Source organism: Opisthocomus hoazin, chromosome 6 (genome assembly GCF_030867145.1).
Source record: "Opisthocomus hoazin isolate bOpiHoa1 chromosome 6, bOpiHoa1.hap1, whole genome shotgun sequence".
NCBI classification, from domain to species: Eukaryota; Metazoa; Chordata; class Aves; order Opisthocomiformes; family Opisthocomidae; genus Opisthocomus; species Opisthocomus hoazin.
This window is the reverse complement of record NC_134419.1, coordinates 72,781,175-72,808,836: the sequence shown is the minus strand read 5'-3', so window position 1 is coordinate 72,808,836 and position 27,662 is coordinate 72,781,175. Positions and strand designations below refer to the sequence as shown.

Below are 27,662 nucleotides of genomic sequence, written 5' to 3'. Positions count from 1 at the left end.
TGGATGTTTGTCTCGGTGTTACAATTCTCTTATAGGTCTAGTAGGGTGGAACTCAACACCTGGAGGCAAGACAGAGTAAACAAGGATGGTGCTTGGAGTATTTACATACTGTTATTAAAATTTTCACTGGTTACAATATTGTGGTTATTCTATGTAGAACAGGAGTGAAATCTTGTTTTATGGGCAAAAGTGCACCTTAAGATAAATATTAATGCAGGATAAGTGATTCTTCTTGCTTTTTCTTAAGGGTCACCAAGCATTTTAAAAATACTTTCCATAATTTAAAAAAAAAAAAGGTATAAGCAGGCATTTTGTAATGCAGGTGCAGTGCGTGTTCTCCAAATGCTCAATAATGACAGCAGGTAGAAATGAGAAAGTAATATGAGTGGGCAGTGTAGCAGTTGCCCTGGAAAAGCCTTGGGGATCAAAAAGGGAATTGCTGATTCCCATCATGCGAACGAAATGACTAAAAGGCCATTCTGGTATATTAAGATTAGATATAGCGGAATGATGCTGTGTGAAGGACACCTATGTATCGGAAGTAATCGGTAGTGAATCATCATTAGAAAATGAAGCATTTCCCTTAATGCAGTCTGTTAAAAGGCTGCCTCCATTAAAGTTTTGGTAAGATAAATAGAAGTTTTGAACTTGAATGTCTTTACAGATATTTTAACCAAAAGTCAGCATCTTCAGATCTATACTGATGTCATCTGTTTCCATTTTTAGGTGCTTAGTTTGGAACCACTATCATGTCTGTGCACCCTCAGATCCATTTGATGTTAATTGAAGCTATGTATTTTTTCTAGCTGAAAGAAGGAAACAAAACCAAAAAAAGCCCTTAGAAATCTGAAGCCGGATATGCAGAAAGGTTTTTTTGAAATTTGTAAAAATGGCCATAAAGCTTTTCACATCTAAATGGATATATAAATATACATACACACTTTTCATATGTATGTAGAAGTTGTGCATTTATACAAATACATACACTTAATATATTTAGATTTGTGTGTGTGTATATATATAAAAAATGAAAAACATCAGTTCTTTTTCAGTTAAATTTAAGTGGAAGTCTCACAGATAGCAAGTTGACCGTGCATTAAAAAATGTAGATACCTGTATATACAATAAATAACCCCTGACGAATTGGGCTTAGCTTATCTGAAGTCCATCAGTGCTTACAGCTCCAATGATATACAAAAGAGTCAAGAAATACAAAGATGATGTTTGAGAACGATTGCAGAAATCTGTTTCTAGGTTCCTCAGTAGTTAAATCACACATCTCTGGCAATACGTTAAGGATAGGCTGTACAGCAGCTTGTGAACTAAAAATACAATCACTTTACATAACAACGTGAACTACATGTGAAGTGAGCATAGGATTACAGTGTTCATAACTTTAAAACACAGACAAACATGTGGTCCTTCTCCACGGTATTCTCTCCCCCTTTCAAACCAGTGATTCCCACTGTTCTCAAATCAGATGCACGTTTGTGTAAGAAGAGACAAAAATACACTGTGTATATGATTTCATTGAACTAGTGAAGTATATATCAAGTAACATGCTTACATTATAAATTGCTGTTCAGTCACATTGTATTTCTGTGAAATGTGGAGTCAAAATAGATCAGAGTTATATAGCTTGTTCTCAGGGAGTATGAGAAACGCCATGTGACAAAGGTGTTGATGGATGTTGCACGTACTCATGTATAACATGCATTTACTCATAATTTTTGGGTCTGAGACCTATGTTTAGACTGTAGATAGGGTTGTCCTCTCTATGGACATGTGTGTATAAATAATTGAAAGATGGTTTGGAGGATAGATATGCATATCACAAACTATGTTGACAGCAGACTGCTTAGGCTGCCGCTGTGTTGGTAAGCCCAAGGGCTGAGGCCTTGTCTTCCACGCCGTATGCATCGTGGAGGTTTTACTGGGGTCATAGAATCATTAAGGTTGGAAAAGACCTCTAAGATCATTAAGTCCAACCGTAAACTCAGCACCACCATGCCTGCTAAACCATGTCCTAAAGTGCAATATCTACATGTTTTTTCAACACCTCTAGGGATGGTGACTCAGCCACCTCCCTGGGCAGCCTGTTCCAATGCCTGATCACTCTTTCAGTAATGAAGTTTTTCCAAATACCTAATCTAAACCTCCCCTGATGTAACTTGAGGCCATTTCCTCTCATCTTAATCATCTGCTTCTGGTCCGTCCTTCTGGCCTGCCACGGGTCCGTGTTGGGAGCGTGCTCTCTGGTGGGGCTTCCTCAGGAGGGAATGTATTTTGTCCATGCCAGGAGCACGCTGTGCTGCGAACCAAAGTGCAGTATGTGGAGACCATGGGACATTCTGCCCTAAGAGCACACACCTGGTCTGAACTGAAAAGTAAACGTAGGCATGTACTTTGAGCAACTGTTACATTGCAAATGCCATCTTCGGTGTTGGCTGGCTTGCCACTCCTATTTCTTATATCCCAAATGAGTTTAAAAAAAACTATTAAACTTATGTTGTCATTGACTTGCGCATGGCACAGAGATCTGTCTGAAACAGGTCATGAAGCTTTTCTGTTTTTGTATTCATCGGGGGCGTAGTAAAGAAGTAACTGAGAAGCTGTTGAAGCCTGGGTTAAACTTCACCTCCTGTGGGGTGGCAGGGAGGTGGGTTGCTTGTGAGTGGATTTATATTGTGAAGCAAGGCTGGTGCAGAAGTAATTTTGTGTAAAGAACTAGAGATCGTGAAAAGAAAGTGTTTCACGTAACAGCATAGGAGAAGAAAATGTGGAGGTATGTAGCTGCTCATATGTTAAGTATTTGGGAGGGGGGAAACTGGGCAAGACAGGTTAGATGTGATATATATCACTCAAATCCCATCAAATAGCTCAACATGGAAAAGAAACAGGTAGCGATGATGTGCAGGTGAATATATTCTTCTGTGCAGGTAGCTTGATTTCTTGTGATACTTAATGCGAAGCAGCTACACTTGCTTTAGTAGTCATTTGTTATGTCTTTGAACTGTTGCTTTACTTTGGAGGAGTGAAGTCTAGTGCTGAGTATTGATGAGATGAGAATTTTGAAAGTGCTTCTGAGTTTCCTTAGTTGTGATGTCCTGTTAAAGCACAGGGAACTATGGGAGAGGCAGAGACCAGTTTGTTGATGGGTAGGGTTGCTTTCGTTGTTTCAAGGCTGATGTGAATGTGCCTGAATAGCAGGCCCGCAGTTTAGAGCTGAAGAAGGTTCTCCACTTAAGTGGGGTCAGATGTGTTGGGAGTAGAGTACTGCACTCACTCTGTGTTCAGCACGGGAGCTTAGGAAGACCCTGGCGACAGCTCCGCCACTGAAGCGGCCGTGCCAGCAAGGAAAAAATAAGGTGCTCAGGATAGAGTTGTTAGCTGGAATTTCCTTGAAAGCTTCCAGTAAGGAAAATACTCTAGGTGCTAGGAAGTGTATTACTTAACCAAACCAGTTCTCTAAGCAGCACTTAGAGATGTAATATCTGTTAATTATTGAAGGAGAAAGCAGGCACGGCAGTAATGGAGAGTAAATAAGGACTTAGCTTGGTGCGGGAGACCAGGTGTGATGATGAATAACTGCATCAATTCAGCTGCATAGACAGAGAGCAGATGATGTATGACGAGAATAATACTGCCAACAGTCACAGGAATAGGAAGGTCATGGGAGTGGAGTAGCTGTAAATGTTTGGCTAGCATGGAATCTGAACAGTCCCTGATCATTGTATGCTGTCTGTAGGTTATAGAAACTCCCAGGAAATGTGTGGCTGTACTCTCAGAAACGTTAAGCAGCTGGCTGCAGCAGAAAAAGCGGCTCGGTTTCAAGTATTTCTTCGTGTATATATTATATATATATATGTAAACATAAAACTAGAGTCAGAGTAATTCAGAATGGAGGGGACCCCGAGGCCATCCGGTCCCAGGTCCCCCAGGTCAGGGCTAGGCTGGCGCAGCCGCTCGGGTCCCTGTTCAGAGGGGCCCTGGCAGCCAGGCACTGCCAGCTGGTTAAAAAGCCTTTCTCTTCAGACTTTTTTTGCTTGTGAAATAGTATGTGACAGCCTATACTGTTACACGGGGAGGGAGGGCAGCAGAGCTGTCTGAACTGATTTCAACTAGTTAAATAAAAATAATTCATAAAAAGAGTAATTTAGTCTTGAGACCAGCCTAGGACTATTTCTATAGGCATGGATTCAGATGGAGTAAAATTTCTTTGTGTTGCAGGCAGTCCAGGCAGGAGGTAGTTTTAGCCTGAGAAATCTCTTAACAAAATTTCTTCAAGGTATGCCTGAGCTTACAGACCTGCAGGAAGGAGAAAATAGTAAATATGTAATATTTTTGTATCTTATATTAAACTTCTGTAGTCTGCCTACAATGAGTGTTTATCCAAAACATGGGAATATCTATGATGGATTTTTATTCCTTGCAAATAATACTTGAGCAAAGAATTTTTTTTAAACTAAGTTTTTTTGCCAGGTTTGATAAATGTTTCTATTGCCACAAAAGTTTTTGAAGTTTTAGCTATTGGAAAAGAATCTGAAATAACGTAAATTCTAAAAAGATGTTTGTAATAACTAGGAACGAAGTTTTGGCTGCCGTTGTGAGCAAAGGTATTCAGATTCTTGCCAGCTGATGTGTAGAAGTGCACGGTCTTGGTTACATGTGATTGAGATAACCAGGAATTGTAATTAATTCCTGAACTTTAAAAATAGCTATGAGGAGGAAGTAATTTTGTAAAAGGTCGTTAAAGCAATATGCTCTCATGTCTAATAATTGGAGTGAAAGTAAAGGAGATTTACTAGAAAGTTAAAAAACAGATTCTAACCAAGGTCACACAATTTCTGGGTTTGTTTTGACAGCTGGAAGTAGAAACTGATAAAGGCATTGAAAATGCGTCCTGGACAGACTACGCTCTTTTTTGCATGTTCAAAAAATAATTTAGTGGAGCAAAGAGATCGCTCTTGATATTGCCAAACCCCCAACCCACTGCATAACTCTTCAAATGCTGAAATAAATATTTTATAACTACGGTAGGAGAGAAGTGAGGAATGTTGCTGTGGCTGCAGGAGGAACAGCTTAGGGAAAGATGCTGTATAGGGCTTGACTGTGTCCTGGGCGTCTTTAGGGAACGGGAGAGGTGCAAGCTGATTCCTTTTTCTGTCTATATCAAATCAGAAAATAAATCTTTGACATGAAATGGGGCACTCTCTTTTTTTTTTTTTTTTTTTTTTTTTTTAAAATGTTACCAACTTCTGAAAGGAATTCTTCATGCTAGATTTTTTTTTTTTTTCCTTGCTACGTGCTGCTTGGTGGCTGGTGCCTAGCAGCCCTACAGATTACTAGATAAGCTTCAAGCATTACGCATTGCTAAATGCAGAGTGAGGAGTATAAATTATATTGTTAACAGGATAAATGGATTCTGGTTTTTAAAGGTGGAATTTCTGTTGAGGCAACAGCATAAATCCAAAATGTAAGAGAGCAATGGCTAGCCAGCCATTACTTGAGAGAGAAGATTTTGCGAGTAGATCATGAACAAGAAATGTGTAACAGTCATCATTTTATCTGTCTATGGGTATCATACATTCTGTGTATATTTATTAAAGAAAGAATAGCAGTTGAGAATGCTGAATGAGCAGGAAGCTAGTGACCAGCAGTTAGCCAGAAACACTTTAAAGCAATGCCTTCTGTAAGAGCGAGAGGATGGCTGATACTCAAAACTTGCATGGGTGCGCTGTACATGCAAACATGCTTTTTTAATCTGTCTCTCTCTTCACCTGTTCCCTTAACATCTCCTTTAGTTCCCTTCTCTCAGTATTGCTGCCATTTAGCTTGAATACTTGGTATAGTATGACTGTTAGCTAGGGGTCTTAGCTAATGTAAGGATGAATTTTTAATTTGTTATTGTTAGTATTGCAATTTTTTGGTATTTAACAATTTCAGAGAATTATATTTGGTCATACTGTATTAAGGTAGTTGTCAACTCAGTGAGTGCCCCGTAAGTCCGGAGGCAGAAGCTTGATATCCATGTCAAAGCATCTCATCAATCGTTGAGAGAGTCTCATTTTCAGATGCAGTTAGGTCTCTCTCTTTTTATATCCCTATGAGTATCTGTATACCTGTATAACACTTTTCTTGAAGAAAGCACAGTGACTTGTGAAACCTATTGTTTTGAGCTGCTCTTTGAAGGAAAAAAAAAATAAAATTTAACCAGGCAGAGACTTAAACCAGGAGGCAGTGCGGTTTGGCTCGAGTCCCTCTGTTAGCCCTGCGCCATCATTAAGGCTTTACCATTTGTGTTCCCCCACCAAGGCATGGCCACAACAAGCCCCAGGTAAACTTATCTGGTTCTCTGTCGGGGTGAATTGGCTGTGGGGTCCCCCATCTTGGCAGGGACACCCATCCCATCATGGCAGCCTGGCTGCCACAGCAGTGCCAAGGGTGCTGCTGCGGGACCACCCCGTCCCTCCCCACGCGCCGCTGGGCTGGAGTGCATCTTGCCACTTGTCCCCATCAGGGCTGTGTTTGTCCCTGTGAACCACAGCGCTGTCAGCTGCCACGGAGAAGGGCCTTAGAAAAAAACCTGTTTATTCCTCGTGGAAGCAAGCACGCTCACTCTCTGTGTAATAAAGTCATAGCTCTTTAAATAAGTATATGCAACATATTACTTGATTTCATCATCATACACAAGTCATGATCCTTGCATTTTGTTTTTGACCTTGGGCTGCTTTGTATGCAGCGTACTGTTGCCAGTTCAGGTCAGACATCTGGGCTCGTGTGAAAATGGCAAAAACAAATAATCAATGATGCTTCTGCTGAAAACATCTAAATTACAGGCCGTTGCTGGTATTTGTATGACTTAGCAGTGTAGAATTGCCTCAGTTTTAATTATCTTGCAGTGCTGTTCTTCAAATGGTATGAAAATACGTCAGTCAGAGGCTACTTCTGTGAGCCTTCAGAGTTTAGCAAGAAGGACAAGCTGTGCAGGATGAACACACGTTTACTCATTGTGATTTTCTACTGGCACTGCAGGCTAACAGGCTCCTAAGGAAAAAATAAAGCACTGTGCAGATAGTTTTGCGTTTTTAGCTCCCCAGATGGTCTTTTTTGTCTTGCAAAAAGGACAATTCTTCATACTTTTCTCCAGCAGAATATATTGTAATATGTGCATGGTGGTCAGTACCCAAGTGTAACATTGTACACAAATAGGTGGTTGAAAATCTGAGTTTAAACTGTGGGTTTCTTGGTGGTTGATGTACATTAATAAAGTTCTAATAATCAGAGGTCATGGAAATGGGAAAATTAGGAGTGTTTTGCCATGATACCGCACCCATGGACTTGCAGACTGCAGTTCTCCAGTCCAGATCTATTTTTTTTTTCTGTCTCCATCCTCCTTTCCCTTCCCATCTCTACATATGCAGTGTCTTCACCAGGGCTCCTTCCCCCAAACTCTGACTGAATGTAATTTCTTCGGCACTTTTTTTCTTAGGCTTTTTAGTGTGTTCCAGAGGATAGAAAAGCAAGTAACTTTTGAGTTAACACATCTCTTGTTCTCAGGAGCTATAGTGGGAGTTAAATGACTGTGTAACAAATTGAGAACAAGTTAATGATTAAATTTGTAATTTTGTATCCTGGAGCTTTGCTGTGAGACTTCTTTTTTTTTTTTTTTTTTTTTTTACTGCAAGGTATTTCATCATTCATCACACTGCACATTTGTTTTTTCTATAGAGCTCTAATCTCTTAAACCTGTAGGTTTTCAAATCAGATAATTAAAGTATCAATTTAAAACAGCAACCTCAGACTTTGAATACTTAGTATTGAATGTGTCATTTATGAACAGTGACTTTTTTAGGGCAACAGCCTTACTGTGCTGGTCAAGGAAGTATAGTACCACGGTCTGATATGAAGTGTTCAAATTGTGTTGCACAGAATGTTTTCATCAACATCTTGGATGCAATTTTCAATTTTCTTTTGTTTGATAAACCTCATTCAAATTAGTAAGTACACTGAATTATCCATACTTAAGAAATCAAAGAAACAAATAACTCATGGTTTCAGAACTGATGCAGATTCCATCCCTGTAATATGTAGAAAGGTATTTACCACTTGTAAGTAAACAAGATCTATTTAAGGACAGCTTTTGTCATGCATGTGCATTTGACAGTCTTCCTCATCCAATTCATTATGACTTATTTTTAAAAATATATTTATTTTGCAGGCATGCCATGGTATTGACTACTGCTTTGTTCGTTTTTAAATTCAGTGAGTGAGCTGTAGATTCTTTGGTGAAGGTGATTTTTCAGAGTCCCAAGCAAGCCCTGTTTCTGGTGATGGAGGAGAGAAGGCAGAAAGGGAAATAGAAAAATGTTGCTTTATGAAATCTGCTGGGTATTTTTCTTCTGTATTTCACCAGCTATCAATAAGATCTGTTGCTAATTTAAAAATAATAGAGCATAAACCCAGAGTATATCAAGTTACAGTGAGTGCTGAAGTTAAAAGAAGTTTTTAAGCTTGACATAATTTCCTATTCATTCTTTCACTTACGTTACGGTTGGGAGATGAGGAATTGGTATATATTACTTCCCTGAGCCAGAAAATACTTTGAAAAACCCAGTCACAATGGATGGACTTTGACTTCCATTACAGGTAGTGTTCTGCTCCTTGTTATAATTTCCTTTTTGACTCCTAATAAGCTGTTTCTGGAAGAGTATTTTTCTTTTAGCACTTTTGCATGTTTCATTGTTAGTGTTTTGGGGTCTAACATTAGTTTCTGGTACATTCTGCTACCTCCAGAAATACGTGGGGGGAGGTAAATTATGGGAGGGATTTCTGCCAGGATCATGACTAAGCTTCGTGGTAATGCACAGTCCCAGTCTCAAACATTTCACGGAAATCTTTGTGGCATAGAGAAGTGTTTTTTGTTTGTTTTGGTTTCTGGATATCCATTGTAATAAAGTGTTTTCATATCCTAGAAATGGAGGATATTAATGTCTTTGTCTAAGTAGTGACACCAGTTCTGTTTTCTTGTCACTCGGATATCCAGCTACAGGGGAAAAAAACCCCACGTGTTTTGTTGGCCAGTTACGTGATCAGACTGGTTATATGGAGAGAAAGCCAAACCATTCTGTGGTTCAGACCTTTGGATCTTCATGAGGCATTTATAGAAGCTAGGCTGCAAAGATTGATAGCACGTTAATTCCAACTTACAGCTAATGTTCACTTTCTAAATCATTCTTCGGATATATTGGGAAGTTATCTTTTTTGGGAAAAAAATAATCTAGAGTGTTTTTCAAGTGCAAAGCAAACATAGGTAGGTATTGATTTCTTTTGTAAAGTGGATTGTTGGTATTTGACTTTGGTGTAGAGATCTTTCTCGGTTTAATAGTTGTGGCAATTTTTGTAAGTGATGAATGGTAACAGTATGAAAATCTGGCTTCTAGGTGTGCTGTTGTCTTGGTGCTGCTGATTAGATGTGACACTGAGCTGCTGTTTCACTGCCTGGCAGCGACTTGTGCCCTATAACCATAAACAAATTGATTTGATGTGATGTGTTCAACAAAATAACAAGAAATAGATGTATGATCGTGGAAATCTTTACTGGTCATATAGTTATGTATTTAAACTGCAGTGTTTTGGCCAGAACTTAATTGAAAACAACTCAGTGTGGTTTGGCTCCTTGCTACGTAGAGAAGGATTATTATATACAAAACTTTGGCCCTCTTACAGCCATTATTGAGAATATGCTAGATATAAATCCTCATCTCTTTTGGTCTTGGTAATGTAGAATTTCAGAAGAAAAGTGATCTTCTGGTTTTACCAGGCAAAGGGTGCGGTTGGGTTTGCAACAGGAACTTTGTTTCGATACAGACGAATCTTCTGTTTAATCTCTGAAGTATTTAATATCTGAAGAGCTCTTATAATGACGAATCGTTTTCCTACATCTGCTTTCGTTCCTTTGGGTTTAGCTAGTTCTGTGGAAACGTAGGAGTCTGAAAAATGATCGGGTCACGCAGGAGATTATTGGGGCTTGTGCTTTTCTTTAGTAGCCATCTAGCTATTAATATTAATGAGACATATAACAGTTGTCAAGAGGATTGTATGCTTATGCAGTGGAGAAATAACTCTTCACTTAAGTCCTGTAATATTTCAAATTGTGTAATTATGTTGGTTCTAGGTACATGTGGGGTCCCTGTTACTTAGACAACATTGTTGATAAGTGTGTATTTTGTACTACCCAAAATTTTAGTGGTTTGTTTGTAAGAGTAGAGGGTTTTTTACATATTTTTTCACACTCTTGTGTAAGCAGCTGTTTTAAATAGGTGGGATCTTTAATCAGTCAAGTGTCACTGTGTGATTTCCTCAGCTTTGGTACAAAGCTTTACCTGGGAGGCTTGCTGGAGTTGAGGGCGGTGTTGGGGGTCTGGGAGAGCTGGGGGGCTCCATGCTGCTGCTGCTGCCTTGGCCTCTCCTGGCCCTGCCGCTGCCCCGGCGGCTCCCAGCGCTTCCTCGGAGCAGCTTCGGCAGCGGTTCTGCACCCGCCTCCAATCCAGGGCTTGTGCTGCAGATTCCCAGGCGAGAAATATTGGTGAAGCTCCTGCTCGTTTCGGAAGATGAACTGTACTCCAGGTGTAACTGTGCAGTGAGCATTGCTCTTGCTCTAAAGAAAACACTTCTGCTCTAGAATAGCATCCACCAGAAATAAGAAGTTTATTCTTTCCATCAACACTTTTCCTTCAGAAATGTAACTTTTAAGCCCTTTAAAATGTGACTTTTAAGCCCATTAGTGAGAGCTAAGTGTTATGATTTGAATGCATTAGGAAGTAGTATTGTATGTTTAATTTCCATGGAAACTGGCATCTGTGAGGCATGTTACTGTAACTACAGTGGATAATAACTTTTCATATTTTTAGTTTTGATGGCAGTATCCGTGCCGGTAATCAGGTGGTTAGTGCTGCTGGGTGCAATAGGCAGAATTGTCAAGCAGTTTCTCTGTGTGGAGAAGTGAATATTATTTCCGTTACAAAGAATGTTTACCTGATAGTGTACTATTTTGAATAGATCACATGAAGATTAGTAGTAACTGTTTATCACTGTTAATTAGGTACTTCAAAGATAAATATAAGTAAGACTGGCTGTTCTAGAGGGCTTGCTTTTACTGTATACATTTGAATATTTTTCATTTTTTTACTTCCATCTGAGATGAACAAAACCCAGGGCTGACCTCTCTCTCGTGCGCACGTATTCACAGTGCGTAAACTCTTACCTTCCAGTTCATTTCCTTTACCTGTAATTTGCATTGCAGCGATTCATTACAAATGTATACAAAGAATACTGTTAACTAGGTAAATTTTTTACTGGTTTGGTGTCACACATGATATTATTAATGAACTTTCTCCATTCAATATCCAGTTTCATTAACCTTATTTCAGTATTTGCTGTTAGACTACCTGAGTTTTTTTCAAAATATTTGTATGATTACTGAGTCATGCTTAAGCTATATTGGAGGAAGCCATTTTTCTATCAAAGACATAAATGGTGATATAAGATTTGGGAAAAAAAATCAATATTTTTTTGGAAAGGCTGCAGGAAATCATCACAGTTGGGTTTAATAAAGAGTAACAGGATGTCAGAGAGTAAGAGCACCTAAAGAGGAGCTGCATTGGTGTTTGTACTGAATTGCTCTCCAGTGAAGAGTTCCATGTAAAACTGAAGGTCTGCATTTTACCTGCTTCTAACACTTAGAAGCTAAGTGCAGGTTCTCTGCTGCCGAGTTTGTCTTTAACTCCTCCATTCAACTCCTGTAACTGCTGTCTAGTAAGAATGCCGCAGCAATTCATCCTAATTGCTAGAAACAGTTTATTTTTTGCATGTCTCAACCTGTTTCACCATACAATTGGAAGGTACACTTTTTTAGTAGTCGTTTAGTCAGAGTACCTGCAATGTGTCAGAAATACAGAGCAAAATAAGATGTAGCTCCTTACTTTGTTCAGTTACGAGCCTGTTCTGGAATTTGCTGATGTCAAATGTTTTCAGTACTCGTCAGGCAGATGTGCAGATGTTTAAGTTTACTACCATGAATTGTCACAATTATTTCAGATAAATATTGCATGATGGTGAAGTTAGACATGTGTGGAACATTTGCAGTATTGCAGCCTTAATGAATTACTACTTTAAATATGCTCTGGTCCAATATGTAACTCGCCTCAGAATGAAATTACCATCATATTTTGTAACTTACGTTTTTGGGGTTTTATAAGATATCATATAGAACAGAAAATAATGAGGCCCACTAGCTTGGTATGTAAGATGACTAGTAAAAAAATCTCAAAGAATTTATCCATAAATATGCTTCTGCCTAAAAGTGGGAAAAAAAACAAACACAACTGCAGCCTTCATCTGAGATAGTTGTATTTCCCCATGCACAGACCACAATTCACATAGCTGCAAAAACTAACAGCAAAAGTTGTAACATCCCACTTCCATTTTTTTCACTGTTTTATTGTCATTAAAAATCTGTTGTTCCGAATATTCTCCAAAAAGTAAAGCTGGTGACTTATTCCAGACCTTGCTAAGAAAGCAGAGGTAGCAAGTCTGTTGCTTAGTAGCCCGAGGTCTCTTTTTGTGACACATTTGCTATGCAGACTTTTTCATTAAAAATACTATTTGATTGTTTAAATAGAAGGTGTGTGCCATACTTGATTTTTTTTTTGTGTGTTTTTTAAAAAGTTTTGATTTTATTTAATTGGGATGGCTGAAATGTGACATACCCATTAATGGGAAATGCTGTGCCTTAAAAACTGCTTGCAGTATAGCTTGGAGAAAATTCTGTGCTATGCTTAAAAATACTTGAAATAGACAGGAAGAGATAAACAGCAGTGAATAGTAAAAGTCTCAGATAGACACTCTCAAAGCAACTGGAGGTAGGTCTGCACTGCAGTACAGCACTAGAATATTGATATACCTGCCATAACTCAGCAGTACCAACTTATCTGTACTAAGATTTAGTGCTGTCTCAACACTGAACTCGGAGTGGGCTAATTCATCTTGTGCTGACTACTTCGACACTGGAATACAGACTGAGCTTTAAAGCCAGCGTATACATTTCTGTGTTTTAGTCGCAGGAGAGCCTAAGAACTCATTACTTACTGGCCATTTCCAGATGCCAGTAAATGTGACAAATCTTTTGAAGGTAAAGGTGTTTCATGTGTTTGTTTGTGGGGTTTTTTGGTTGGTTGATTTTGGTTTTTATTGCTCTTAGCAAAGGGGAGAAGAAATGGGAAAGTGGTGTGAAGGTCACATGTGTCACCTGCTGGGTGAGAGAACAGTAACCACAACTTTAAAAAAAAAAAAAAAAAAAAAAAAAACCCACAACTTTTTCTGGTGCTGCGTTTTTCCCAACGTAGAGGTCTTTAAAAGGTCTAGTGCTGTTAGGACTCCAGTGTTTCTTAACTTCTCTCTGAATGCTTAATTTTCTCGTGTTTGAGCTTGGACTATACCTTTTTGAACTGGCTATGTAATTCCTCTGCTTTAATGAGTGGTCAGAGCTCCCCGGGAGAAGTCCGTGGCAGTCATGCTAAACTTGCAGAGATCCTCGTGATGGTGGATGAACGCCTGAGCCAATCCATTGTGTTAGAAGTGGGTAATTTTATAAAATTCCTTTCAAGGAAAGATGAAGAATCCACAAGCTAATAATAATTTTGGTATCTGTTCAGGGACACCCAAAAAGGCACAAAGGCGTAGCCAGTCCCGGAAAGCTGTGTACAGTAGGGATGACCAGTAGTGCCATCGGTACCCCATTTGCCAGTTAGTGTTTCAGTTAGTTATGTGTACTCTAATCTGTAGGCATTTTCAACTGATACAATATAGAATGTAAATATATGTATATATACATAAATGCAGTAATTGCAAAACTGACAATATTGAATGAAACTAAACAAGCTGAAGAACACCTTTTCTGATATTGCAGATGTAGGTACTAGAAAAAATGTGTGAATATTCATTCTCAAGATGATTTTGAATGTTGGCGGATTCCTTTGTTTTAGTGATGAAGATGGTTTTCAAGCCAGAATGCGTTGTTCAGAGGTGTTTTGATTTGAAAGGCAGTCGATGTCAAAGGTTGCCTTTTTTAGTGGATGACAGATTAGGCAAGTCAGTGGCTGCCAAGGACGGCTGTGTGAGGATGGAAAAACCTCTCTAGAGTCATGGGTTTTCAAAGCAGAGTAAGAGCTGCAGTGGAGGAAAGCAGAACACCAGATAAAGCAAAAAGCAAGCAATTAAAATAGTCTCAAAGTTGAAGGATCAGCCTGGCCCAGAAACCCACTGCAGACACTGCAGTGAACACTGGGTAGAGGCGAGGGACAGTGTAACTATCAAACTAAGTGGTATAGGATGGATTAAGAAAATGTAGTTATGTGCACCAAAACAAGTTCCATAATATCCCTGTGAAGACAGATTTCTCATAAAACTTTCATATTTTTACATTCACTATAACTCAGTCCGATTTGCAATAAAGTTTTATTTTTATTGGTCATATCTGCTTACAGTGAAAGCTCATTCTGCAGTTATTAGCTTTTCCAAACTTATTTTGTGTTTGTACTTTAAGTTTTTAATGGTTTTATCAGTTTCCTCTTCTAAGCAAAACGAACAAAAGAAAATCTTTCTGGCAGTTGCTCAGTTCTGTACTGTAAAAGAATTGTGCGAGAACAATAATCTGGACCTTCATGATAGCTGTCTGACAAATGAATTCTTGTCATAAGGAACAGATCTATTCCCTTTTAAATTTCTTACTAAAAGTTGTATTCAGATTACTTTTTTTTACATGTTCAAGCGTATTTATAAACTAGGCTATTTTGAAAAAGAAACGAAAAACCCCACCCTACCCCCCCATGCTAATATATGTAGTACAAATACATGTTCATTCAACGTATTTATCTAATATGTTTTGGCAAGATATAAAAAAGAATCGGGGAAATAAATATTAAAAAGAGTCAATTTTCTGTGTAGAATTAATTTTGTTGTAGAGAAGATTTCTCTTTCTTTTCATTGTTTGTCACATTGTACAGTCTTGTTAGCCTATGAATACTAATATAACTATTTTGATTCTTTTAAAAATCTCATTATTTCTGTCAGTATATTTTTATACATCTGAGTCTGCTAAAAGAAATAGAAAGATTAAGGAGATAGGCACATGTACAGTTTTAGGTAGCCAATTGCTGGGTTTGTTCTTTTTGTGTCTGTATCTGTTTTTTCAGTATATTTGTGTGCATACTAACCACGGAGTCTTTTGGGAATCCCTGTCTAATTAATAAGTTGAACTGAATTTTTAATGGATTTCTGTGCAGCTGTGTGAGTGTACATATGCATCATACACTTACATACGTGTCAGACATAATAGTCAACACAGTTTATGAATGATAATCGGTACATACTTTACTGACTGCTGATCCACTTAAGCATCCCAAGAACAAGGCTAGCTCTCAGATGCTCAGAAAACTTTCTCTTCTTTCTGTTGTTGGGAGTTTTCTCTATACCTGGGAAATGAAGGGGTGTCTGTCATCATGGATTCCTTGGTCAAAGTCCAAGTCAGACACTTTTTGTGAAAGACTCTGCTCTTGGCTGTTGCCCAGATCATGTCAGGGGTTATTCTGCCACATGGACAGGAGGGCTGGAGAACAGCTTGGAAAAGGCTTGTGCTGCTCTGGCCCCATAGTTTTGGGCTTCGGGGCTGTGTCACAAAGAAGAAAAACTTCTACTCTTCCTCTGAGGTATAGATGGAAATCCTCTCAGAACATTAAAAAAAAATAATCTTTTAATCCCCACCCCCCACCCCTTTTTTTGAGTCATGTTACTAAGGAGTATATCGTGAGAGTGGTGATACCTGTTTCCTTTCACTGTCTCCTCTAGCCCGTATAAATAATCTAGCAGTCACTTCGTTGTGCAGGTCATTTATAATGACTGCATTCAGTAATAGAGTTGAAAAAAGCAATAACGTTAAAGTCCATATTTTAAAGATACATGCCAAAAACCTTTTTTTAATAATGTAAGTATATGAGTCTTCAGAATAGAAGCAACTTCTTCCTAGTTTCCTACTTTAATGGTGTTTGGGGTTTTTTTGCATGAAATATTCCTTCCTTTCCTCTCAGCATGCAGGATTGTCTGGGAGAACATAATAGTTCACAAGCATGTTTATAGACACTCTCTCTTCTTTTTCCTCAGAACACTTTAGACCATACCTTGCAAGAAAATCTAAGATCTGCTGCAGTAACTCTGACGGGTCAAGAAAAAAAACAAAATTTTTATCTATAGTACTGACAGGGTGTCATTTTGTGATACATACAGTGGTTACATACCACTGATAGGGAACAAGAAATAATTGTAAAAATATTTTTCTTCAGTTCCTGTAAAGTCTATGAAATAAGGTTTCTTATATGTGCTTGGGCAAGCAAGCTTTTCTTCACATTTATTCAAAAGAATGTGACATGTTTACTAAATTCTAATACAGCTTTATTATGTTAACACAAAGAGTTAAGCAAATATGGAATATTAGTTACACAGTAAATTTAAGCTTTCAAAAAACAATTTCCTTTATAGTTCCTGAAAAGGAGTAATTTCGTTTAAAAGCGAAAGTCTTTATGCTCTAATTATCATGCTGTGGCTTAATTTTGTGACGTCTTATTTTTGTATGCATCTAATAGTTTCTAAAGTTTTACCTGAATGATGTTTCACTACTAGTAAGAGGTGGTCGTACATACTTTTCCAGATGCTGTAATCCCCGTATTTATTGATGGACATTATTTATTATGTCTTGTCTCAGAAATTCTGTATCTAATGTTAACTTATGTTGTAGCTGTGAGACCGCAGTATTGCTGATGACATTCTTACCTCTGTGGTCAGAAATAACCGAACTTTGTAGGTACGGTTTTGGAAGCAGATAGTGAGATGGCATCACATTTGTCTGTTGCCCTATAGGAGGGAAGTTTATCATCTCTTTGCATTTGCAAGGTTTTTTTTACTGATAATCTAGGGAAGCATTTGAAGATTAAAACTGCATCCTGTGTTGATACTCATCTCAATATTTGGCCATTTAAATGGTATTAGCAAGCTGTAAACGTCTGAGTGATCACTGTGTAGCTGTGGAGTTCAGTATCAGTATGTTAAAAAGAGTTGGAAAAATTGATTTTCACTGACGACCAACATCTGCTAGGCTTTTAGAATGACAAGGCTGAGGTAAGGAAAGGCTATGAGACACAATACGACTTTCTGCTGCGTGGTGTTTCCAGAGCATACTTCCAATATTGAACTGAAAGTAATGGCGGGGTTATGCTCTGCAGTGGCTCATACACTGGTGCATATAAATGAACTAAAGCCTGTACTGTGAAATCAATGCTTATAGACTTTGTTCTGTAAAAGTCGGGCATTCACAGCCCCACATCAAAATGTTTTATTAATTTTAAAGTGAATGGACATATTGTGTCCTCTTCTTGTTTTTTTCCTTGAATAACAAAACACTAAGGAAATGACTTATTTTCATTTTTTCCCAACATAGTAATTCCCATTCTATTGCATCTTAATTTCAACAAGTATTTAATAAATATCTGGGGGTTGCTTACCTTTTTTAAAAAAAGGTAAGTTTTCTAAGTTCTGTGACACAGTTTAGCTCTAACTATTCCAATATTAATTACTCTGAATGTGTGCCTGTCACTGATGAGCATGTAGTATTAGCTGCTTTGTCTAGCTCCTTATTTAATTAACTACTAACTAAGATTTGCAGGAACTAGTAAAACAGAGCTATTAATTAGATTAAAATAAACTTGCTTTAATATGACATAGGTAGTTGATTAAAAGTTGCCTTTCTCCTAGGCACAGCAGTTATTTTTTCTCCGTTGCAGCAAACTTCCTTGATAATAAATGTCCTTTTATTATCAGTAATTTTCTTCAAACCTCTATGTCATTTAGCTGATTTTTATCTTTCTGGTGTTTGATGTTCCAGTAGATCTCTGGCTGTTCATGTTTGCTATCAAGTTTTAATTTGAGGGAGAAGCAGAAAGGCAGAAAGTAGCTGTGCTGTGTGTAGGAAGATGCTTGGTTTTGTGACCATACTTGTTGGGGTCGGGGGTGTTTGAGAGCTTGAAGCGGTGTTTACCTGCAGTGCAGCTCGTCTGAGATGTTGTGGTGTTACTGGGTGAGAGCTGGAGTTCCCAGAAAGACAAATCAAGGAAACTCTTCATCTGGTTTGGGTTGAGAAAGAAAACCAGTGTACTTCGTGAGAAAGCTTGTGACTGTGCCAAGGTTAATAAAAAGTTGAGATGAACTTTGCTTGTTACGTTCAAAGGCTCTCTCCTTCCAAAACCAGCTTTCCATCAGACACTGCTAGAGTATGGGAAGTCTCCTCGCCGTCAGTGAGTCACAGGCACTGTGATCTGCGGGCAGTCTCCCCGCATGGGAGCCAAATGTTCCGAGGTACCTAAGGGTCTCTGGTCCCAGCTGTCCCTCGTTGCTTTTATGTGGTCTCGCCCTGGGGGAGGAGGGAAGGGTGAAATGCTGGGAACCACCTCAGAGGTTTCTAGTCTTTTACAGTGGAGAATATTTTCATTGTGAAGTCATGCACTATGGAGATCTGCTCAGAGTAGTCCTTGGATTCAAAGGAAGCTCAAGAGGATGAGGGTCTGTACTGACAAACTGTAAGAAAGCTTCTGGTAACATTTTTTTTCCATTTTGCTGTCTGACTCTGCCCTTTCCCCGTACCTGCTCGTCACGCAGCTTGCTGTGATTGCCAGTGCTGAGAGTGCTTCGAGGTCATTGCTGCCTTGCTTCAAAATGCGAGATGTTGCACTACCAGCTCTTGTTTTCCATCTGACATTCTCTTTCAAATAAGGCTTGTTGCTTTCTGAAGAAGGGGTCTTAAGAAATCTTCACGCTTCTTTGTGCCACTCTTGGAACGGATGAGAAAATATCCGACTGCAAAAGAAAGTACGTTTGCGTGTGAGGTAACTCCTGTGCAAGTGTTACGATGGGCAGCTTCCTTCAGGAGTTGGATGTTTTTCTGATCTGTGCAAAGACTGACGGCAGAAGGGGTATCTCGCATTGCAAACAAACTTACAGCAACGTTTCTTCTCACAGATAGTCCATCTTGGATGAGCCGTGACTTGAAAACATTTTGTCTTACTAATTGACTCCAGTTCTGGGTGTTAAGATCCAGAATAAATGTAAGCTTTCAGAAGAAACTGTCTATCATCAGAATAGATGTATCCCTAAAGGAGTGTAATTAAATAGCCAGAATAACTTTGTGTTAAGAGCAAAATCATCCTGTTTTGTTTTTTTTTCTGCACCATTCTGTCTAAGCATCTGTTTCTTCCTGAAATTCTCTAACTAAAGAGCTTTATACTTCACTGGACTAACAAAATTAGAGCAAAAAATGGTTATAGTTTGCTTTTCAGTCCTTTATGATATTCATGTTTGTCAGTGTTCCTTAGGTAGGAGTTTATTTTCTGATCTTCATTATGGTAGTTTTGTTATCTATTCAAACACAAGGATTTGGAGATCTTTTTGCAACCATAATCACTTAGAGCAAGACTTTCAAAGGAACCATCACAGAAAAATTGAGATTTGAGTACTTAGTCTCTGTGGCAAGTCCCAGCAATAATGGTTTCCTCATTGTTTGATAACAGTATGTAGCTCTACGTGGCATAGGGGAGTGATTTTTGGAAAGGAGTTTTTGCTGCAGGTTTGTATGCCACCACAGCCAATTCATGTCATTTGTGTGTTTGACAGTTAAAATGTTCAACTAGAGTTGCTTGAAACTGTAGTAATTGTTCATACTATTTGCATACAGCACATGCAACATTTGTGAATTGCCAACTTAAAGCCATATTATATATAAAACAAAGGCCTAAAGCAGAAGAGTTATTCTTTTCTTTAAAAAAGTTTCTCTCTTTTTCCACGGGTATTTCTAATACATTTTCTTTGTTTATTAACACTTAAGAGTTTATTATTTAAATTTTTAAAATGTAGTTATGTATCAGAGTTTCTTTGGTGTAAATGGCCTTAACTAAAACAAACAAACAAAACCGCCCAAAACCCTACCACCGTTGTTTCTGTAGGCAACTATTTACTTGTTTGTATTATAGAAGAATCTTGGAACTGCAATGAAGCTTATATTTGGTCTTGTTATTCTTACATACGTTCTGGGTATTCGCAATAGATGTTAACAGAGTTTGAGAGACAAATACTATTTTTAAGTGACTGTGGGAAATGCAGAAAATCAGTGACAAAGCGTAGAAAGTTAATGCAAGTCTGCTTCTTCAAACTCAGTCCTGTTCTTAAGCAAGCTGTTAAATAGCATAGCATTTTTATTTCTATAAAGAACTGGACAACAATTAACAAAAAACCAAGAGGTGGAGCTGTTAAGATTATAGGGAAGGAGCGAAAGCCATACAGCCAAGGAGAGTGCCATGGACTGAACTAATCCACTTCATCTGTGGAAAGCCGTTGTACAAAACTAAGCAAAAGAACACAACCTCAGAAGAGGAGGATCAACTGCAGACAGTTCAAACATGGGCGACTGAATAGCAACAAAGTAAATGCAGAAGGATGGAGAAGACTGTCTGCCTAAACTCAGCAAATTGAAAACAAATAGAAAATTTCCTGTGGAGGTTTTCTACGAACAATGTCTGTCTCTCTGGTTTTGGGAATGAAGAAAGCAAATTAAGTTCTGTCCTTGGAGCTGAAACATAGACTATGAGTTTCCCTCTCATGCTTTGGTGGAATGATAGCAGACAGTCATTTGAAACAGTCCAGAAGGAATGTGCTTTAGGGAAAAAAAAAAATTGTATATTTTAAAATTCATTAAGGGCAGTCTTTATTAAGAAAAAAAGTTGCCAAATATCTCAGACACTGAGATGTGTAAACAATTGACCACTGCCTAGATATAGTCTTCAGTAGGGACTTCCAAATTTGAAGAGATCTGTGCATGGATGTGGGGTGAAACGCTACCACAGAGATTGCATGTCAGGCGTTTTTAATTTTTTTTTTTTGAAGAATAAGGTATTTGAGATTATTGATTTAAAATTTAACTTGTATTTATCTTGCAAGATAAATATGAGGAAAGAGTTCTGAGCCTTTCAAGAAACTTGTTAGGCTATTGTTAATTTAGATTTGTTCAAAATATGCTTTAGTGATGTGTTAAGTACATAATAGTTTTCTCACTCCACTTTCTTGTATAGACTGCTGAAGAGCTACTCATAGTAACAGGTTTTGTAACACAAATGTGGTATATTCAGAGTGATACCTAGATTAATGGTACAGTGCTCCTTTTAATAAAACTGCCTTTCAATAAAATGGATGATGAGGTTGTGTTTAGTTGTAGCTTTGTTAGGACTGGGGCTTTTTGTGAAGAGGAGCCATGTATTGCCTTTACTGCTGATTTGTATTTGCAGAGGTTAGCTCAGTATTGTTATTAGTTGTATATAAACTATGGAACAAATGTGTACACACATTTATTTATATATATATTTGTTTTCCTGACAATTCCTTGTACTGCTCTCTAGTTTTGGCATATTTGGCTCTTCAGAAGTGGTGACATTTGGTTACATTTTTCTCCAAAGGTGTGATCTGGATTGGCAGACAGTTAATTTATTATGTGGCAAGCTGCTTAATGAAGTCAACAGATGTCCTTGTGTAATTTTTTTTAATAATATCATTTGTATAATTTTCTTAGAACAATCATTAGTAACCATGAATCCTTGCAGTCGGCTGATGAACATATTCTTTAACTTTTAACTCTTCTCTCCAGGCAGAACTAGTGAAAGGGAATGTGCAAAGCGTTGGGCTCACGCTCCGCCTCGTGCAATCCAAGGAAGAAGACGCAGGACATGTTGTCATTGAAACCGTGACTCCAAACTCACCTGCTGCAGCTGCTGATCTACAGAGGGGAGACAGACTGCTGGCAATTGGCAGTGAGTAATATATCAGCTCTCAAAGCACGTGTTGTCTTGCGAACTGGGAGGACGTGTTTGCATACAGTTCAGCGAGGCTGACTGCCTTTCTCAACACTTACAGTTATGCCTGGCACTCATAACAAAAACTAGCATTTATGTATTTATGGCCACTTAAGGTTATCATTCACTTGGTTCATTTTCTTGCATATTTACTTACTCTTTGCTGGGTAAATGCCAAAATAAAGTTGAATAGACATTTGAATGTAAGTATATTTTTAACTGCTCTAATAGTGATGCTGTGAGGTTCTCTACTTAGTTTCTTCCAGGGGTGTTACAAAACATGCTTAGTTTACAAAGAAAACCATAAAATTTTGCATCCTAGGCCTGTGTACTCAGCTTTGAACCTAAAGGTACTACACCGAGTATGGAACTAGTAGTATAAACGTATTTTTGACTAACAAGACTAATTGTCTGAAATGTCAAAATGACCCAAGAAGGTCTGCTGAGTATTCGATAGTATTTTTATACGTTTAGTATCAATTTTTGTCGGATCTGGCATGTGGGAGTCTAAGTATTGCTTAGAAATCTGCTCTGAAGTTCTCATATTTGAAGACTTTGGCTAAACTGTAACTGGCAGATAAGCGCTGCATTGAGGCAAGAACTCACCCTTGACTTCTGCGGGGGAAGGCACTGTGGGTGTGGGGTTTTTTAAATAAAGATGCTGTTGAAATCCCTGGGCACTATCAAGTGGATTGGTACTAGTTTATATTCTATGATTTGAAATGTTAATATCTCCAGATATAGCTTGGATATTTCTGTTTTATCTGGATCCTGTCACCTACAGAGAACTAGATCGTAATCATAAACTATAATCAGAAACTGATACTGGAAGTCTTCCTGCTTTAAACTTGAGAATTGGAGGGGACCTACAGAATATGGCAGTGGACAGAAGGACAAATTGATTATTAACAAGAACAGTGGGTGATCAGCTTGTGGAAGGAGCAGATAGGAACCTCTTTATTATCATTAAGAAATAATGTATTTTCTATTCTACTGGATATTGTGGGACTAAATAAAACATTATGGAGTAAGAATTGTAAGTAGCTTAGTTTAAAGTTAATGGGGTTTGTATACTGTCCAAGCATTTATAAAGACTAAACAGGAGTGGAAATATTGCTATATATTAATAACACTTTGAAAACAAGTGTAGGTACCACTGATAAATTAGAATGTAAAATGAAATCGCTCTAGGGGGAAAATGGTAAAAAAAATTCAGTGAGGATTATATTGTGAATTTGGAGATTATCTCCATCATGTCGATTGTAGAGAAAGAAATGTAAAAAGAACTGCATAATTATGAGTTTTATATGTAATATCCCAGATATCTGTGCGTGTGGCAACACACACATTTCTTCTCCAGAAATTAACTGTGTAAATAATAGGAGGTATAAAGTAATTTTATATTTAGTTCTGCTAAGTCGTTAAGATACTACAGAAGAGTTAGTGTGGTAAAATACTATGAAGATAGAACTTTATACACACACAACATGAACTGCTTAAACTTGCTGCTAGTACAGTTGCTTTTTTTGTGTGGTGTTTGTTTGGGTTTTTTTGGGTTTTGTTTGTTTTTTACCTGAGGTGTTTTACAGACCAGAGTTTAACCACTACAATTACTTCTTTTGGTTAGGTACTGCCTCAATCCCCATTGCATTGCTTCAGTGATTTAAAAGGGTTTTGAGTGGCTTTGAACAGGCAATTGATGATTGCTCTAGAACAAGGGAAGCTGTTTTTACATTACCCCCTGCATGACCTTATTTGGACTCTGTGCTCATTAAGATATTTTAGCTTGCATGTAACTTGCTGTAGCTTACCATAGGTTGGAGATACTGTCAGATGACTCTGAAAGTTCTGGTGAGGAAGGCGATTCAGTTCACTGTTCAGCCACACTAAGAATGTAGCATCATGCCTATATTTTGTTAACACATTGAACCTGTTTTTTTTGTTAGCCTTCTGTTTTAATTGTAACTGTAATTTAAAGATACCTATCTCTTTTGAATCCTTTGTTAAATACTTGCAACTGAAAAGTCCAAACTCACAATAAGACCAAGGTTAAAAACATTAGCTTGTAAAATCAACATTACTCTATAAGATTACAGCATTAATAACAAAAAGCAAACTGGAGTGTTTACGTTGGTAGCTTTTCCAGCTCCTAAAGTGATACGTTTGTATGAATAAAATGGAAAGGATCCATGTATTACATTTTAATTAAGCTCTTCTGTCATGATTGACTTCCTTTGTTAGTGGGCAACAGTATTATAACCACTATTAAAGATCTAAACATGTTTGTCGACTATTTTCGGCCATAAATATCACCAGTGTACTGGGTGCTGGTGAGACTGCACCTCAAATACTGTGTCCAGTTTTGGGCCCCTCAGTACAAGGAAGACATTGAGGTGCTGGAGCATACCCAAAGAAGGGCAGTGAAGCTGGTGGAGGGTCTGGAGCACAAGTCCTGTGAGGAGCTACTGAGGGAGCTGGGGTGGTTTAGTCTGGAGAAAGGGAGGCTGAGGGGAGACCTTATCACTCTCCACAACTATTTGAAAGGTGGTTGTAGTGAGGCAGGTGTTGGTCTCTTCTCCCAGGTAACTAGAGGATGAGAGGAAAAGGCCTCAAGTTGCGCCAGAGGAGGTTTAGATTGGATATTTGGAAAAATTTCCTCACTGAAAGGGTTATCAAGCGTTGGAACAGGCTACCCAGGGCAGTGGTGGAGTCCACATCCCTGGAGGTATTTAAAAGATGTGTAGATGTGGCACTGCAGGACATGGTTTAGCAGGCATGGTGATACTGGGTGGATGGTTGTACTTTATGATCTTAGAGGTCTTTTCCAAGCTTAATGATTCTATGATTTAGATTGTTCTCATAATTAAAATTTGATAATTTTTGTCTTTTTTTAATAGGTGTTAAAATCACATCAACTGTCCAAGTGTTGAAGCTTATTAGACAGGCTGGGGACAGAGTTTTAGTCTTCTATGAAAGGCCTGTTGGGTATAATCAGCATGGTTCAGCACTGCAGGATGGATTTGGACAACTGGAAGACGCTGCTTTCTTGACACAGCCGGAAGATGACCAAGCTGGCTTATCAGCTGATGTTGATAACAGAGATTTTGATTCAGAATTTGAGGACTTAGCTTGTGAATCACCTGACCAAAAAGAAGATCTGCCAACAACTCAGAGTCCCAAACGTTCAGTAGCAATACTTGCTGCTAAGCCACTTGGAACTATATCTCCGATTCTGAATCGAAAACTACATTTAGGAAGTTATCAGACAACATCGAAAACACAACAAAAAGATGGAGGTAAAGTGGCAACACCCAAAACTACTGAGGGTGCAGATGCATCACAGCAATCAGGTAGACAATCACAAGGATCCGGTACTAAGCTTCCTGTGCCACCTAGGCCACAAAGCAAGCCTATTTTGCCTACTAGTGAAACTCAAAATCTGTTAGAAACTGGAGGTCTGTCTTCTGAAAAGCCAGAGAGGCCACCTTCAACTACAAATAACGGAGACAAATGTACTGAGAAGGCAGTAAAGAATAATGATCAAATAGAAGACCCAACGGTATCGAAAGTAATAACAGCACCAAAACAAGATACATCAAAAGATGGACTTTCAGAAAATGCACGTAGTTACAAAGATAGCGGAGATGATCATCAAACGTGGGAATCTCCAGAAATTCCTTATAAAATCCGTCAAGGCCGATGGCCAAGGACAAGAGCATCCTCCTGTCTATTTGAGGTAGAAGGATACCATAAGTACCTTAATGTTGCACTGTGGTGCAGAGACCCTTTCAAAGCAGGTGGTTTTATCTGCTTAGGATATGCAAGCATAAAACTTGAAGAAATTGCTTTAGATTGTATGGCTACATCCTCGATGGAATATATTGGAACATTCAAACTGGATGCTCCTACACCTAAAGCAGCAGTCACTAGAAGAGCATTGTGGAATTTGCCGACCCATAAGGGATTCAATGAAAAATTTTGTTATGGAGATGTAACTTTACACTTCAAATATTTAAAAGAAGGTGAAATAGATGATTCAAATATTCTCCTGGAGAAAGAAACGGAATGTCACCTGGAAGAAGAAGTTCGTGCACTTCAGAAAGAGGATCCCTACTTGGGACAAATTGTTCTTACGGAGAACAAGCATAACTTTCAAGATACTCAGTTTCAGAATCCAACTTGGTGCGATTACTGCAAAAAGAAAGTATGGACTAAAGCAGCTTCGCAGTGCATGCTCTGTGCTTACGTTTGCCATAAAAAATGTCAAGAAAAATGTCTAACTGAGATGCCCTTTTGTGCAGGAGCTGAAAAGCGACTGGATCGAACTGTGTTAGGCTGTAGGGCGGAAGGACAGGAAGCTCCCCAAGCTGCATTCTCTCGTGTTGATTCCGAATCTAAATCTCTTAACAGAACTACAGGTTTGACCAGGCATATCATCAATACAAGCACCCGGTTGTTAAACCTTCGTCAAGTCCCCAAAACCCGCCTTTCTGAGTCAGGAACAGAGGTGGTAGAACCTTCACCAAAGCACACACCAAACACTTCTGATAACGAAAGTAGCGATACTGAAATCAGTGGGTCAAGCAGTCCTTCAAAACGTGCAGCAGGTACTGGGATCAAGTTGGTCCGAAAGGAGGGTGGTCTGGATGACAGTGTCTTCATTGCCGTTAAAGAAATTGGACGTGATCTCTTCAGAAGTTTACCCACAGAGGAACGTTTTCAGAAATTAGAATTTATGTTGGATAAGCTGCAGAATGAAATAGACCAGGAGCTGGAAAATAATAATTCACTGGTTAAGGAAGAAAAAGAGACGACCGATGCAAGGAAAAAAGCCCTGATTTCTACTGCGCTGACCAAGTCGGGTGAAAGACTGCAGGCCCTTACGCTGCTGATGATCCACTACAAAGCAGGCATAGAGGATATAGAGTCTTTGGAGAACATGTCGTTAGAGCGGCAGTCCAAAAGAGTGACTAAAGATTCAGAGGAATCCAGTATATCAGAAGAAATGGATAGCGATGATGTCAGTCTGATAGAGGTTCCAACATTCAACATCATATCAGAAGAACCAGATGATCTACCTCAGTCAGTAGACTGAGATTTGCATATTTAGCCTCTGAAGGAATGGACTGAAAGAATACTTTGCACTTCATTACAAACACACACAAATAAAACACTGGTATGACACACATGTCCTGCTTCTCCACAGTTATTTGTCTGTGTAAGAATACAGCTCATAATGGTTCTTCTCCAGCTACAGCACCATCATTTTGTTAAACTGGCTGGTTAAAACTACGTTTTGGGGTTTATATTGGAAATTTATTTTTAATAACTTATTTTATTTTTTCTAATTATGTAACCTTACCATTTCACATTAATGTGTGTGGTGTCCTTACTGTATTACTTGGCGCGTCCCCTCTTTTTTGTTTTTAAATTTTTGAGCTGGTGTTTTCAACAGGAAACTGGCAGGATTTTCAAAACGTTTTGTTTCCATTGTATGATATAAAAATGATAAGCTTATTGCATGCCGAAGCTGATGACTGACACAGAAGTCACTGAGGGACCAGGCTTTAAAATGTTGATCACAGTTATTGTATGTCGTGTAGGTAGTTGTGTATTTTTTGCCAAACATATCATGAAAGCAAACAGAAGGTCTTTCATTTTGTC

General features: G+C 38.5%; 1 protein-coding gene across 1 annotated transcript in view; it reads left to right on the top strand.

Moving 5' to 3' along the window:
- Positions 1 to 27,186, top strand: part of PDZD8 (PDZ domain containing 8) — a 65,599-nt gene extending 38,413 nt beyond the window's left edge. The window contains exons 4-5 of the mRNA XM_009934648.2: positions 21,794 to 21,956; positions 24,896 to 27,186. Coding sequence (XP_009932950.2) covers positions 21,794 to 21,956; positions 24,896 to 27,093 — 2,361 coding nt within the window. The 3' untranslated portion in view covers positions 27,094 to 27,186. The remainder of the gene's footprint in view (positions 1 to 21,793; positions 21,957 to 24,895) is intronic.
- Positions 27,187 to 27,662: the final 476 nt, after the last annotated feature.